This window comes from Elaeis guineensis, chromosome 15, assembly GCF_000442705.2.
Source record: "Elaeis guineensis isolate ETL-2024a chromosome 15, EG11, whole genome shotgun sequence".
NCBI lineage: Eukaryota > Viridiplantae > Streptophyta > Magnoliopsida > Arecales > Arecaceae > Elaeis > Elaeis guineensis.
In genome coordinates this window covers 74416909-74433669 of record NC_026007.2, presented here as the reverse complement: position 1 = coordinate 74433669, position 16761 = coordinate 74416909, and the positions used below count along the sequence as shown (strand labels likewise).

Sequence of the window (16761 nt, the reverse complement as noted above, 5' to 3'; positions counted from 1 at the left end):
TTTGTGAACGTGTAAAGCTTACGGTTAATATATATAATTTTTATAAATATATATAATTTTTCTTGTGATATATTTTTTCTTGTGATATAATTTTTATAAATATTTATAATTTTTATAAATATATATATAATTATATATATTTATAAAAAATTATAAAAAATCAGAAAAAATATGTTCACAAAAATCATATATATTCATAAAAAATTATATATATTTATAAAAATTTATATATATTTATAAAAAATTATATATAAAAAATTAAAAATATTTTATAAAAAATATTATAATTTTAAATAAAAATATTTTATTATATAAAATTTTTAAATAAAAATATCAATCTACGTATACTAATATATGTACGTCGGAAAATGACTATGTGATCCAATAAAGCGGTCGGATTTTGTGCACCTGCGGTGCACAAGAATTACTCGTGGAAAAAATCTCCGGCCCGCAAAGGCCTCTCCTCCCGTATTTCATTATACTGCTTTCCTGCATTTCATTCCCCGTCGTATTCCCCCTCCTTCGCTGGCTCTCTCTAAAAAGGGTATCAGAGGCGGCATGGCGATCTTAGGGGAGGAGGGCGAGGTCCAGCCCTTGGGCTTGTTCCTTTCCATCGGATTGGATCGACGCACGGCGGAGAACGCCCTCGTAAACCCTAAGGTCACCGCCAACCTCACGGCGGTCATCAAAGAGGTCCGTGATCTTTTCCCTGCCTTCTTTCTTTTCTCCTCCTCCTTTTTGGGTTTCAAATGATCTCTCCCTCAGGACTCAACACACCGACGCTGAGTTCTTGAAGAAGTGACTACTCTTCCTAGCATTTCCTCTCTTTTTCTTTGCTCCGAATGATCTTTTCTGGAAGCTTCGGAGCATCGATGCTAATTTCTTGAAAAATTTCGATTCTTCAAACCTACTCTATCAGTAGTTCATGGTTTTCTTCGCGATTCTTGAAGCGGCTGCTTCATTGAATGTGTAATTATTGGATGTTTTGCAGGCTAAAGTTGTAGATGGATGCAGCAAGACTGTTGGGAATCTGTTATATACGGTAATCCTGGTCTTGTGTGTGAAGTAGCACAAACTCCGAGTGATTTCTAATGCTAGTTCTTTCTATTTGAGCAGGTTGCAACGAAATACCCAGCCAATGCACTCGTCCACCGCCCAGTTTTACTGGAATACATTATTTCGTTGAAGGTCATTTTATTACATTTTTCTCAAATTTTTAGATGTTTTCCGCAAAATAATGTTCTTTTCCTCATTCATATCGTGAAGAAAACAATTAAAGAGCTTATTGTGCTGAAACTAGCATGAAGTGGTTTCTGAGGTTTGGATATGTTTTGCAGATAAAGAACCCTGCCCAGCTAGATGCAGCGCTAACATTTCTTTCAAACGTGGGTCCTGAAGCTTTTCAGTCGAAAGATTTTGAAGAAACTTGTGGCGTAGGTATGTTTTTTTTTTTTCTCCTGTGTGTTTTTCATTCTCATGTTAATTATGTATGGTGTCCAAGGACATGAAAGCAGACTAGGTCTAGGAATTTTTGGAACCTGGATGATCTCGTTAAAATCCTCTATGTGGTCATGCAAGCAACTGTTTGTATGTGCTAGATTCTAGACATGACTTGTTGTTGCCGCGTGAATTGCATGTCAAGACTCCTAGGAATTTAGATGAATCTCCTATATTCTTTGGTTTTGCTGTTGATTCCTTCTACTTGATTTTTTTTGTTTTAACTTGTTTTGTGCCTGAGAAATTTGTTTTAACTGGTTTTGCTTTATTGCTTATTTCTTATATGATTGGACATTATTTACAATATTAGTGAAACATAACTGTAAAATCAGAAGCTTAAATACTAATTTCTTAACTTCCTAAATTTATGAGTCGTTTACTGTTTGTCTTAAAACATCGTATGTTTAGAATGTTTTTAAACTGATTGGTGAGGTTATTTTGTGGTAGGATGCTGTTATTTTCACAGTCAAATGACTCTTATTGGTAACATGAATGCCATGACATACAGGTCAAAAAGAGTTTACACATTGGGTATAAATGTTTTAATTTTTGTTCTTTTATGCCCCTTCAAAGATAAGGGGTTGGAGAAACGAGCTTGCATAACCTGCCCTGCCAACTTTTTTCCTTATTTCTTGATCAGTTTTAGTTTGATTAGAAGAAGACTGTAACTTGGGAGCCTTCTATGGAGAGTAGAACCAAAGATTTTTGAGAGAAGGCTTATTGCCTAAAAATTGGAATAATTGGAATGCAGAACTTGATGCTTTTCCCCCTTTATCTCTGACTTTTGATGACATGAACATTTGTTTGCTATGTACTCACCTGACATGCACACTCAATGTATTATTCTCTAGTTGATCTGCATTATGACATCCAAGAATCTTTTCAATGTAATGAAGCTTCTTGAGAATTTTATCCTGGCTAGAAATAGATTGGTGGACACTTTTCCATGCTGTTAAATATCTAATATCATCTCTCATGATATCACTCTTAGCAAACAAATACAATACATAGGCTGTAACTTCTTTAACAATTTTTATTTGATTACTTGGACTTTTCTTTTTCCTTATATTTTATTAAATAACCAGTTATGTTTCCCTGACATGCAGGCGTGGAGGTTTCCATTGAAGAAATTCAGTCAGCAGTTACTGCAGTTCTGAAAGAAAATATGGAAGACATTTTGGAATTGCGCTATCATATAAATGGTCAGTTTTCAAATTTGCTTTGGCAGCTATATTATATTTTGTGCTTCACTTCTTAAAAGCCAGTAAGTAACTCGCACTTAGCAAGTATGAGCACTATCCTCTAATTGCTATAGGAATTAGTCTCATTTTGCTGAAATATTCTTGTTGCCCTGCACTATTTGCCACAGGAATTTTTGAGCATCGTCGAGTGTATTTTCAGTACCAGAATCACGTTACCAGAAAACCTGGCTCTAATCCTGATTGACCTCTGCAATTCATTTTGTCATCACATTTCTAACTAAAGGAATCTATTTTGGTTTTGTAATTGTTTGAAATTATTGAAAGTTTGTGTAAGTAATTGAAGTCCTGATTTCTGATCATAAGTCCCAGTTGAGCCAAACTTTTGTGGCATTTACAGATTGCACCATAAAAAGTTTCATAGACTCATGCCATATGTATGCCATTCTTCCCTGTCATTCTTATCTTCAACAGTTGATTTTCCTTGGTTTTGTTGTAAATCAAGCTTCAATGGATCTGCTGTTTTACTCAATCAAAACCCCTCCAGTCTCTGTTGCAACCCAGTGCTTGACAAAATCAACAACTGATAGTTTAGTGAGTCCTTGTTTGGATGGGTCTTGCTCCCATGCCCCAATAACCTTAGTTCATTTGACAGCTGGAGTACTGCACAGATAGCTAGAATTCTTACTGCTTATTGTTAGGTAGGGTGGTGAGGACGTCTTATTTCTATATCCATCATCTCTTTAGCTTGCTGACTGATTAACAAAATATCATCAAATTGGCACGTCAACACCAGATTCGTCTTTCTTTTTTCTTTTTATATGTTGATAATTGGACTTTTTTTCTGGCTGTCCTGTTCCAGTTCTTTTCTAAAGCTAATGTTCAACTCTTACACTTTTGTTCCAGTTGGGAACCTTTATGGACAAGTTAGAAAGTGGCACCCATGGGCTGATGCTAAAATTGTGAAGGTTTTACAGTTAAATTCATTCCTTTTCAGCAGTATCTTGTTAAATGTAACTGCAACTATGTGTTTTTATTCGTTTTGATCTTTGTGGCAGGAAGTGATTGATGAAAAGCTTCATGGGATTCTTGGTGAGAGGACAGCAGCTGATGATAAAAAGCCTTTGAAAAAGAAGAAGCAAAAACCTGTGAATGTTGAGGTAGGTTATGTGAATAGAATTTAAATAAAAATTAGTTTCTGGGTTCTGATAATTATTTATTGAATGCTTTTATATTGTTAGGATCGAAAGAATGATGTAGTTACTTCTGACCCACCCTCTGAAGAGGACATTAACCCTTTCTCTATATTTCCACAACCAGAGGAAAACTCCAAGGTATACCCAAGATTACCTAGACTTCTTATTCACGTTATATATCTTTTATTTTATGGTACCCTTATTTAGTTTGTAATCTGTTTTCATGAGCTTTTGCTGCTTCAATTTTCTCCGGCAAAATAGGTTTTTGAAGTGGTGACGGTCCTTTTATATGCTAACATTTTTTGCACAAGTTGGCCACAACTCTGCTTGATTTTGACTTATTATACATTTTGCATAGAAGATGCTATTATTTTTTGTTTCTGTTCTTGGATTTTTATTAGTTATCCCTATATTAGATAGCTCTTGTTGACGTCTCTTGTTGATGTCTCAGGTTCACACAGAGATATTCTTTAGCAATGGAGCTATATGGAGAGCTCACAACACGAAGGAGTTGCTAGAGAGGCATCTTAAAGCAACTGGAGGAAAAGTTCTCACTCGCTTCCCACCTGAACCTAATGGATACCTACATATTGGTCATGCTAAGGTAATCATATTTGCATTTATAAGAACATTGTTTGGTGTCCAAATTGTATAGAAGACTGTTCTATTCTAATCTGATAGCATAACACAGGCTATGTTTATTGATTTTGGTCTGGCAAAAGAGAGAGATGGATCATGTTATTTGAGGTAAGCATCATAGAATTTTCTCATATTTTGTGCACCTCATTCTTTAGCTACCTTAATTTCCCTACATATAGCTTTTTGTTAAAGAAATGATCTTTATTGAAAACTTTAAATTGTTGCCCTATATTTAGGCTGGATATCGGTATTCCTGGATACAGGTATTCCTTAACTTTCTATGCCATGGTTTTAAAATGTAGTGCATGAAGCTGCATATGCATATGCAGCCCCTTGACCACACGACATGCCCTATGTGGCTACTTTAAGCGGTTGGGCCATCTGGGCTGAAAAGATGGCTTGTTTAGCACTTTTGGACACATGCGGTAAGATTAACATTGTGCAGCTGCATATGCAGCCTACTTGTTATTCTGTGACTGCATATGTGGCCCTTTTAGCATTGTGCTATCGTACATGTGGCCACTTTTATGTAGGCACGCAGGTTCAAGCTAATAGTTGGGTTATATCTAGGTTCAAGTGGGCCAGGTACGTGTATATTAATAATATAAAATGCTAGTTATGCTATAGTTATTGCTAGAATCAAGAACTTAGGAGCAAGTACTAATTGCTAGATCTTATTTTGAGTAATATGGTTATTTTTTTCAACAAATAATTGCTATTGTCATTGTATATAATGTATTTTTATTATTTTTAAATATTTAAAATAGTAATCACATATGCGCCCACATATGCAGCTGTGCCCTACATGTGACATGCATAGTGTATATGCGCTAGCATATGCAGCCCTCATAATTTATATGCACTATGTGGTCCCTTGGTTGTTCACATATTGCAGCTGCCTTTTAAAACATTGTCAATGTCAATATGTTAATTATGCTATGATCATTGTTAGTAAGAATCACTAACTGCCTAGTAGTAAGCTCTAATTGCTAGATGTTATTGTTATCAAAATGCCTGTTGGTAGTATAATGTATGTTTTCTATTTTTCAATATTTAAATTACTAACCGCATATATGGTCCACATATTGCATATGCGCTATGCGGTCCCTTGTCTAGCTACATATTGCGGCCACCTTTTAAAGAGCAACGTTTTATCTTGATTAGGAAATAGTGAAAGGAAAATTTTTTTCTTAGACATTGATGCTGGTACTTTTATTTGGTTTCCTACCATCACAGGTACATCATGTCTGTTGAGCCCTTATATATGAGGATATTTATATCTGGTAATTTATTGTTACCAGTGTTCTTTCAATTGCATGGGATGTATTGCCCATTGTTACCATCTGTTGCATCACTCAACATGCATCATTTAAATATATCGCCTGTCAATAGGCTAAGCGTAACAAGGACCTCTGAGACATATTGCTTGAAATGCATTTTGATGCCCATTATGAATTTTATTTTTAGCTGATTTACCAACTCACCCTTTATCCATGACTGCATTTCCCTGTATATCTCCATAATACTTTTGGCATTTTGTGTTGCATGCAATTCTCCGACAAAAGAACACTAGATGCCTTTTGAAGTTGACTGGCCAACTAGGTCAGGTCTGTGCGACATAGCAAGATCTAGATTCTTTTAACAGTATATTATAAATATCTGCATTTCTTTTCCTTATTTTCCATCCTTTATAAGGGATCTGGCGATATATTGCTGCTACTTTAATGGCCTTTGTTCAGTTCTGAGATTGTTTTAGTTGATACTCTGCACTTGTTTTTTGTAATGCTAGATTTGATGATACCAACCCCGAAGCTGAGAAAAGAGAATACATTGATCATATCCAGGAAATTGTCCAGTGGATGGGTTGGCAGCCATTCAAGGTTTACCAATATTTCTGATCAAACTGTTTTTATGCTTATTTGGCATTGACTGACATTATTCCAATTTATCAGGTGACATATACCAGTGACTACTTTCAAGATTTATATGAACTTGCTGTTGAGCTGATACGAAGAGGACTAGCTTATGTTGATCATCAGGTTATACATGGCTCTTTAATAATCAATACTGCTAATAAATGAACAGTTAAATAGACTGATGCCAGATTTTCAGAAGTGTTAATTTTTGTTCTGGGTTGTCTTTCTTTATCAGAGCCCTGAAGAAATCAAGGAGTATCGTGAGAAAAAGATGAACAGTCCATGGAGGGATAGACCGATTGAAGAATCATTAAAGTTGTTTGATGATATGAAGCGGGGCTTGATTGATGAGGGCAAGGCAACACTTAGGATGAAGCAAGATATGCAGGGTGATAATAAAAATATGAATGATTTGGTAGCATATCGTATTAAGGTAAGTCATCACCTGTTAAAATTTTTGGCTTATTTAGATGATTTTAACTTATCTTGATTGGTTCCTTGACATGCTATACAGTTCACACCCCACCCACATGCGGGTGACAAATGGTGTATATATCCGAGTTATGATTATGCTCACTGCATTGTGGATTCTCTTGAAAACATCACGCATTCAGTAAGTTTCTTTTTGGAAATCCCCTTGCAATCCTAGTTTAGACATTTTTGGCAATGTGCTTACAACATACAATTTTCATATATATAATTTGTGGGCGGTATACTTTCATGTAACTTGACCATCTCAATCGTGGATATATCGGATAAATTATTTGGTGGCCATCTACATTCACACTGGACCCTCTTTGGGGTGTAGCTAACAAGATACCTTATCTATTTTAGTGCACATTTCTTTTTGATGCAGTGTTACAAGTACACGATACCACAAACAATTACTAATGTTGCTGGTAAAGCTGGCCTTCTGTCGGCCGGCCAGCATGGTTCGGTGTGCCCCCTACTGCATTGTACCAGACCCAAACTGACACAACAAAGGAAGTGGAGGAGAGTGAGAAGCAGAGACGACCGTGGTGTGTAGGATAGGGCGAACGGGAGAGAGAAAAAGAGGGAGGGGGGAGGGAGGGAGGTAAGGAGAGGGACCGAGGGAGAGGTGGCCGTGGCCATGCACCAGCGCCATGGCCATGATTGGCTCTCCCTCTCCTGCCCTCTCCCCCCTCCCTCCCCCCTTTCTCTCTTCTCTCTCCAGTACCACGGCCGGCTCCCCATTTGCTTCCCTCTCCCTCCCTTCCTCCCTCCCCCCTCTCTCTTTTTGCTCTCGGTTCACCTTACCCCATGCACCATGGTCGTCCGCGGCCCTCCGACGGCCTCCGACAACCTCCCCAGCTTTTCCCTCTCCTTCCCTCCCTCTCTCTCTCTCTCTTCTCCTCTCTTTCCTTTGGTGTTCTAGTTTCCATACTGGAACCGTACCGATAAGCCATTGGTATGGTTCGGTACACCCTAAACCGCTTGGTTCGGGTTGGTCCAGCGAACCTTACTCTTGTCGGTGCAATTACACCATAACTTATGCAGTTGATGGACTTTGCAATTGCTCCAAATGCAAGCTATTTAGATATAATCTCATATAGGAAAATCGAGCTTCATAATCTTAAATTCAGCATTATAAGTAGAAGGGCATATTCTTTTATCTTCATATGATCTGAACTTCTGAATTGGAAAACAATGATCCATATCTTATAAGCTGCCTCGCAGTATTGTCTGCATGAACATTTTTGTGCACAATCTGATTTTTATGCTCAGGTGCTTGAGTGGCTAGCTATGATTGTCTCCACTTGTTGCTTCCTAGATTATTACTTGTTCTTTAATTCACCCAAGAAACTCCATTGTATAAAGTGTCTTTGGAATTTATAGCCTGCAAGTTTCCTCTTATTGCCTTACTCTAGTGCTGGATCTATTTAATATTTCATGTTTACTACAATGGGGAATCTTAGATCCACAAGCAACAACTTTATTTATCACAGGTGTGTCAGGAGTTGTTAGCTGAATCATGCTTCTAATTTGCTTTGGAAATTTTCTTATATGATGCGTTGCTCATACAGAATCATTATGCTCACTCTACTGACTTCTTTTATGTAGTCTCTAGTTTCAGTTAGTATCTATAAATTTTTATATATTTTGAGCATTTTTGATTTTCTTTAGTTGTTGCATCTGTTGTGCTTGACCTATAAATTTTTTCTTACTTTCATATGCACTTTTCCTTTCCACTGTGATAAATATCATGTGCCTATGTAATTGTTTCCTTTTAACAAGCTTGATATTTTAATGTATGATACTTTGAATTATCTTTGAAATGGTAGTAATATTGGTTGTTTTCTGTAAATTTAACTGTGGATTGTTCTTAGGTTAGTTCTGTGGGTATACAAAATTATTCATCCATGTATTTGCCATGTGTCATGACTAAAGCTTTTGTTCTTATATTGTGAAGCTATGCCACTAGAATTTGAAATTCGTCGTCCTTCATACTACTGGTTACTGGTAGCATTGGGCCTTTACCAACCATATGTTTGGGAATACTCACGGTTAAATATTTCAAACACAGTTATGTCTAAGCGCAAGGTTAGTAACACAATGTCCTTTTTAATAAAGATACTCGTAACATATTCTATTTTTATGTTTTGTTTGATTTGTCCCCTTCCGGCAGTTGAACCGGCTCGTTACTGAGAAGTGGGTGGATGGCTGGGATGATCCACGTCTAATGACTCTAGCTGGGTTGAGACGTCGAGGAGTGTCTTCAACTTCAATTAATGCTTTCATTCGAGGAATTGGAATTACAAGAAGGTTGGAAATTGTTTATGTATATTCCTTTTATCTTTTCTCATAGATATGTTTTTTGATTGCGACGTTGTCATTGAACTGCCCAATGACACTTAAGCAGAGCATCATGACTTTGCACTTTTTAATAAATCATTACTGACTCCTCCCTCCTAGGAAGATAATGATGATATCATCATGCAGAAAACTAGTCCATTTGTTAGTTATATTGTTACATTATCCATATTTGTTTTTTTTATATGTTATATTTTACCATAGTTTGATGCCTTTTTAATCAATATTGTGTCTACCACTTGATCTATGTATGCTTGAGAACTAATAACTTGGCCTTCATAATCTAATAGTTTTTTAGAGCTCTGACTGTTCTAGTTATGAAGTTCTGCATTTCTACTAGGCACACACACTGTTTTTATGTTTTCATTAGTAGTAAAATACACATGCCATGCATGTGACAGACCTTCTCTATGCTTACCTTGTGAATGGTACATGCAATGCTTATTAAAGTTCTTGTTTGTAATATCTTTATTAAATTTCTATTTTTGCAAGGAAAACAGCATATCTTTCATATGGATTTAGAGATTTTGACATCTCCCTCCTCAAATATATTGAAATATATAGATGATTATAGCCTCTTGCTTGGTTACACTTGTACAGTTGTATGAGTTTTTAAGGAGGAAAGATGACTCATGTGGGAAATGCAACAAGAGAGGTTCTCTTTTTTCTGATGGAAGAATGGTCGTCTTTGCAACTAACTGAAATATTTAAGGATGTTTATTGCTTCTAAGAAAGAGATGTAGGTTAGCTAGGAGATGTGGCAGAGAGGGAGAAATAGAGAGACACCACCAATCTCTCTAACCGAAATATTTAAAAACTTAATTAATTAGTATTTTAAGAGCGAACAGGCTGATGTAGTGGGTGTGAGAAAAAGGTCGATGAGGCACGCATTTGATCAAAGAAAGAGTAATCGAGTTGACTCAAGAGGATATTTTAGTCATTTAAATCAGGACAATCAAACACTCGAAGACGACCAAAGATTCCAATTTCCAACTATTTGCTTTCAGTAGTATATGGATGGACCTGGTAGAGTCCAGCATATGTTATGCATATGCATGTCTGTGGGATGTGGATGGCCGTGATTTCTATCTCAAAAATAAGATATTTATAATGTTATTTCTAACTATGGATGATTAGTTCTGATTAAGAAAAGCTTTAAAAAAGTTATAGATCTATGAGATTCTAATTAAGGAAGAGAAGTTGGAAATTTTTATTCCAATAAAATTCTAAACTTGAGCAAGAGACTAGGTGTAGAAGTAAACTAAGAAAATAGTACACTATGTGCACGTAGAAAAACTAAATGTGTATATATAAATATGTATATATATATATGTATATATATATGTATGTATGTATGTATAATTTTTTCAGTAGACTGTGGAATGAGGACATGCAGGAAAGAGTGGAAAATAATCAAAGAATTGTATTAAAAAATTATGGGGCATGCATCTTAAGGTTTTCATGCTTGCCTCAAGGCCTTTCCCATAATGCATTAGTATGAATAGATAAGGGTATTATAGACACCTGTGCTGCATGGCAGGCCTTTTCATTTGAAAATTATAGTCAAGAACATTTGAGTTATGGCCACCATGATGCAGACAGTTGAATTGAGAATGAGATCATTTGAGCCACTAAGGAATGACAAAAGCAACAGAAGACCTTTTTCAGGAGGATGTGGAAAGGGCAGAGGAAACTGCACATGGCTATCATTATAGAGATTGAGTTGAAGGAAGCAAGTTTGAAAAACTTGGTTTTGGTTATAGTTGGACATGTGGAGTTTCAGTTTTAACAGTCTCAAGTCTCAACAGTTTCTATAGTTCCTCTTCTAGTTTTGGAGTTTTTGTCAGAAGTTTAGGAAAAAATAAAATAAAATAGAAAATAGATTAAGTAAGAGAAACTAAAATAGGTTATAGGTTCTTCGCTAGTTTTCCCCGTCGCGCTGTCACGTACAAAGATCACCAAAGTGCCACCTGCTGCCCATGTTTCGCCTCCCATGTATGTAACCTCTATTGTTTCAAAAAGTGAATAACCACTAATAGAGTAAATTTCAAATGCCCAATTGAAACATGAGATGTGCAAGATCTCGGAAGAAGATTGCAAAATGATCGTTTTAAATGATGCAGGTTGGTAATAGTACATGTAGATATTATCTAGTTTTAACAGTTTTAGGCTGCAGTTAATTTTGAATGTCAGTGAAGATGATAAAGTATACGGCTGTATTGTTTTGTGAACACATATTTTATGTAATAACTGAACTGCATTTGTTGAAAAGTTTCTTATTTGTAATTGAACTGCAACTTTTGAGAAGTTAATTATTTATTAACTGTGAAGCTTTCAGTGCCTAGTGAATCAGTCTTTTTCTTTATTTTTTAAGAGATCTTTCAAACATCTTGAATCTGTTTATTTATTTCTGTATACATAGGTTAAGTGTTTGTTTAGCTAATGCATGTAGTTATGTAAAAAATATATTAGTGTTATGTAAGAAACAAGCTTTTATTGTTTTGAATAATGGTGTCTAGTGTTGTCAAGCAAGCCAGCTATTTAGGAGCAGCTTGTGTTTGTCTCTAAATTTGGCCTGTATTTGGCTTGCTTGAACAATAAACAAGTAAAGCTAGAGCTAGATTTGGCTTGCTTGTGCTTAGCTCTGTTAAGAGGAAAATACAAATAAATATATAATCCTTATGTACTAATAAGAATGTATATGAAAAAATTGATTATCTTAAGCTCTCACTATATCTCTTAAACTAATTGTCCATGAACAACTTGAGTTTGGCTAATATTTAAATGAGCTGGCTTGAGCCTGGCACGAATACAAAATTAGCAGCCTCAAGTATTGCCTTGTATTTAGATATTCATGTTAATCTTTTTATAAATCATTGCAATAAGGGCCTCTCCATAGGCCAGCTTCAGGCTGAACTTTTTAGGAAAAAATTGTATGTATAAAAAATGATTTTCAATTGTGACCTATTGAAGCTGATGAAAACCAACTGGTTTCAGCTGAAATGGACCGAAACTGTCCGATACCTGAAAAAGGTGGTGGTTTGATAAACATGCTGACTCCTATATTGACCTCCCATTAGAACTGTGCATGCTTCAAACATGTCCGGCTATCTGGACTATGAAGCTTATCTTAACCTGCCTATTTAAGTTGTTTGGGAGGATGTGAAATGTTAAGAGGAAACTGCATATGGTTATCATGAGAAGTATCAGTTTGAAGGAAGGCATTTTAGTGTATATCAGGTGAACCTGCCCATCTGTCATGTGAACGTAAATTGAAATACAATTAACTACCTGAAATATCTTTGCTTGTCTTTAGTGCTGACAAGTGTTGAGGCTTGCGGAATTTTCATCATGAGAGATTGGTTGGAGCAAATATAATTGTTGAATCTCGCAGTATCAGCCAAATTTGTTTTGTGGATGCTTGGCCTGGCACAATTGGAGTTTCTTCTGCTGAATTTTGAAAGATATTCTGCTGCTGCCTTCTGGTTCTGGCTCCAAACTGTCTTTTGGGCTGAGGTTATTGCAGCATGTTATTCACTCTCTTTATGGATTTCTCAGCAAAAGATTTGTGTCGAGGCTTCACTATGCATTCCATATCACATCAAGATTCTATTCAGCTGTCTAATTGTTTTTGTTCAAGTATACTTAGCATGTTTTATGATGGTTTCGATGCAAATCAACTCCTGAATTATTTTCTTTTTTTTTTTTTTCTCGTCTTATCATGAAAAAACATAGGGTCGGGGTATGATACTAATTAAGGGATATTATTGATACACCAATATCATTGTTCGACACTATAAATGGTTTGTGAACTCCGAGAATGGGGATTCTGTTGACAAGTTTTTGTTACTGCAGTTATTCACTAAATCTTTTCATACAGTGATAATAGTATGATACGCTTTGATCGTCTTGAGTATCACATAAGAGAAGAGCTCAATAAAACTGCACCTCGAACTATGGTGGTGTTGCATCCTCTTAAGGTATTGAATTGACTTTCAAATGATACTTTTCTGTTTTATCATTTAATATTTGAAGTTTTTCATTTACTGAATTTGTTCTTCTAGGTTGTCATCACAAATCTTGATAGTGGATCAACAATATATCTTGATGCAAAGATCTGGCCTGATGCTCCTTCAGATGATGTTTCTTCTTTTTACAAGGTACTTAACAAATGAGTCCAGAATCTTTACTGTTGTTTTCACTCACATCCAAGTGCCTATATGAATGCACACTTAAATAGGGGGAGGTTGGTTTAGTTGTTTTTAATTAGAAATGTTTGACGTGTCCATTCTTCTCATCTATTATTCCTCAATGAACTTACTAGTTCTTTCATAATATGCTTTCCATTATCTAATTTTGTGAAACTTTAAGGAGGCATATATAACTTGAGTTCTAGATGCAATACTGGAGAGTGGTTTGCTATACCGATTGATATCAGTACGTACCAACCGTACTATACTATAATGGTACATGGTACAGAAAGCATAAGTGCCAGTAATGCTGAACTGGCCCCGTTATCAGGCATATCAACACAGTAATAGGATGGTATTTGTACGGGCTGAGATGATGAACTTTGCTCCAGACTTTCACGTGTTAGATAGTAAGAATTGTTATGCTTGCATGCTTCTCTAGATTGTTTGGAGGTAATATTGGAAAGTGTTTGTTTAAATAAATAATTGCATACTTCAGTAAATAACTTTTCTTTCTCAAATTTTCTTGTACATCCTTTACTGAAACACCAAGATAACTGCTGGTCTTGAGACCATAGTTTTCTAGTGTCAATTTTGTTAAGATGCTGAACTTGAAAGGCGAAGGCTGACTTTGGGCAATAGCTTCATGTAGTTGTTATTTATTTTATTCAATTTATCAGTTACTAAAATATAGTATTATTCAGTATCTTTGAAAAATTTAGAAGCCCAATATTATAAGCGGGCTGCCCATGTAGATTTGACGAATGCTAAGCCATCTGCATTTAACAGATTGTCATTGATTATGAATTCAGCAATGCTTGTATGACACAAACAAGTGATTGGATACTGCTTGGATTTGCTTAAAAATAAGCACTTTCCTAGATTTGTAGCAACATTCTGGATCATGTTCACCTTTTTATATCATAGCTGGACATAAATGAAACTGGAATATGTTGCATATAATAATAATTCAAGGAGACCTTGCATAGCTAAATGTTGCCTAGATTCTTCCAAAATTTTAGATATACTAGAGTATCAGTTTCTTCTTCCATTTAATTCCTGAAACTGTTTGACCTATGTAATCTTCTTTCTTCCATTTCATTTCATGAGGCCATCCTGGAGTGAGATTTTTTATATTCTTGAATGGGCTCTGACCCATGAAACTGACTACTATCCCAGGCTGTTTCATTGTGGAACTCTTGCTGTCTTTGGTTGCATAGTTTCCATATGTCAAATAAATTTAGGCTTTCTTGTGGGTTTGGTTCTTTGGCAACTGATTTAGGAAATTATGTTTTTTCCCTGGAAAACTGGCTTTCCAGTTGTTTTGTCAGCAATAGATTATGAGAATATGGAAATTAGTTTTCACATGGACAGAAAAGTTGCAAATTCCAAATTTTGCCCTTTTGCACCTGGATGCATGAGTAAAAACAAAGTGAAAAGTGCAAGAAATTTTTTTTTTCCTTATTTTGTTTTGAGCCAAGAAATTTTCCAGCCAAAAAAACAGCTACGGAACAATAATTTTCCTTTCTGGAGAAGATTTTGACTTAGATTTTAATTCATACTAGTTTTGCACTTTCATTATGATAACTGCTGGAAAGCTCTTGTATCATGATAAAATACATAGATTTCAGTAGTCATTTTTGTTGTTTAAAGTTATTGATGTTTGCTACATGATTCTAATGAAAATCGTAAATTTCTTGCCATAGGTTCCTTTCACAAAAGTTGTATATATTGAATGCTCAGATTTTCGCCTCAAGGATTCGAAAGATTATTATGGGCTTGCCCCTGGTAAATCTGTTCTCCTCAGGCAAGTAATGCATGGAATGATAAAGTTAATCCTTTGCGGTTAAAATAACTGCACATATAAGAAATGTTCTTCTTCTCCCCCCCCCCCCCCAATTAACAGATATGCCTTCCCTATTAAATGTACGGAAGTTATATATGGGGATAATGCAGATAATATTGTCGAGATCCGAGCTGAGTATGATCCTTCAAAGAAAACAAAACCAAAGGTATCTATTCTGCTCTTTGATGGTTGTAAGAAAATCACACAACAAGCTGCAATTCCAGAATAGATAATCTATTAAACTCTTTGGTAACTGATGCAGGGTGTTCTTCATTGGGTTGCTCAACCTTCTTCTGGGGTTGACCCTCTCAAGGTTGAAGTCAGATTATTTGAGAAATTATTTCTTTCAGAGGTGGGTATTGCTGCTTTCTAATGGTCTGTCTTCTTCTGATCTTGCCAAATAATTGTGTGATAAGTTGGTCTTTCTTTCATCAGAATCCTTCTGAGCTGGAGGATTGGCTATCTGATTTGAGTCCCCATTCTAAGGAGGTGATACCAGAAGCATATGCAATACCTTCACTTGCTAGCGCTGTAGTGGGTGACAAGTTTCAGTTTGAAAGGCTCGGTAACATCTGGTTCCTGTTTCCAGTTTGCTTTAGACCCAAATTGTTCTATGTAAATGCAAGATTTGTTCTGCATAATTTGCATATTTTTGTAGTTTGCAGACTGCAGTTCTTTGTGATGAACTGAACATTAGTTAATTATTTGCACTCTTTGGGACTTTGCTTTTGAGTTTCAATTCCTTTGTGTTTCAGGCTATTTTGCTGTGGATCCAGATACCACTCCAGGAAAGCTGGTCTTCAACAGAACTGTTACCCTTCGTGATTCCTATTCAACAAAAGGTGGAAACAAATAGGTTCATGTATGCCACCGGAGCTGTTCTTTTTCTAGCTACGCTTGTAACATGACAAGAACAAGGCTCTGCTGAAAGCATCATGGTAACTCAGTTGCTCAAAACTATAGATTCAAGATGTAAGATTTTGCCTCTCTTTTCTTTCTTTCCTCTCTATCATATTTCTGATATTTCAATTTGCCACCTGTACTTATATTTTTTGGAAATGATCCACAATCTGTTGTTGTCTAGGGAAAACATAACTCAGGCTGTCATTAACAATAACCTTTCTCGCTTTTTAGGCTAGCTTTTTCTGTCTGACTTAGCTATTTAGATTGTGGTCTAATGTGGAGTTCTTGTGGAATGCTGGTTCATGCTGATATAAACACAATGGTGAGAGATTTTTTTTTTTTTTGGTTATACATCCATACCAGGATATTTAAATTTTGTGAGCAATCAAATTTGACATGTTTTATGCACAGTAAAAACCGTCTTTAGGTTATTTACTAGTTTGACTCTTGTCAGACCCCAAAGTTTACTCTGTTTGGCATTGCTTCGAAGGGCTAAAAGGCTTTTCTTGGAGGGTAAGAAGTTTTTTTTTTTTTTTTGAACGA

General features: G+C 35.8%; 1 protein-coding gene across 1 annotated transcript; it reads left to right on the top strand.

The window, feature by feature from the left end:
• Positions 1–437: 437 nt before the first annotated feature.
• LOC105058790 (glutamine--tRNA ligase) lies at positions 438–16480 on the top strand. The gene is made up of 23 exons (XM_073249047.1): positions 438–693; positions 992–1042; positions 1117–1188; positions 1338–1437; positions 2604–2699; positions 3603–3664; positions 3755–3856; positions 3938–4030; positions 4344–4496; positions 4584–4639; positions 6321–6411; positions 6484–6570; positions 6683–6880; positions 6962–7064; positions 8879–9009; positions 9095–9231; positions 13160–13259; positions 13344–13439; positions 15176–15276; positions 15376–15481; positions 15578–15667; positions 15751–15880; positions 16071–16480. The coding sequence occupies exons 1-23, from the start codon at positions 559–561 to the stop codon at positions 16169–16171; spliced, it is 2391 nt and encodes a 796-aa protein (XP_073105148.1). The 5' UTR covers positions 438–558; the 3' UTR covers positions 16172–16480.
• Positions 16481–16761: the final 281 nt, after the last annotated feature.

Excerpts from the sequence above, each read along its gene's own strand:
- LOC105058790 (XM_073249047.1), top strand. The coding sequence starts at position 559 with ATGGCGATCTTAGGGGAGGAGGGCGAGGTCCAGCCCTTGGGCTTGTTC. Across the intron at positions 1,189-1,337 it reads AATACATTATTTCGTTGAAG|ATAAAGAACCCTGCCCAGCT; the intron begins GTCATTTTATTA and ends TATGTTTTGCAG. Across the intron at positions 9,232-13,159 it reads GGAATTGGAATTACAAGAAG|TGATAATAGTATGATACGCT; the intron begins GTTGGAAATTGT and ends CTTTTCATACAG.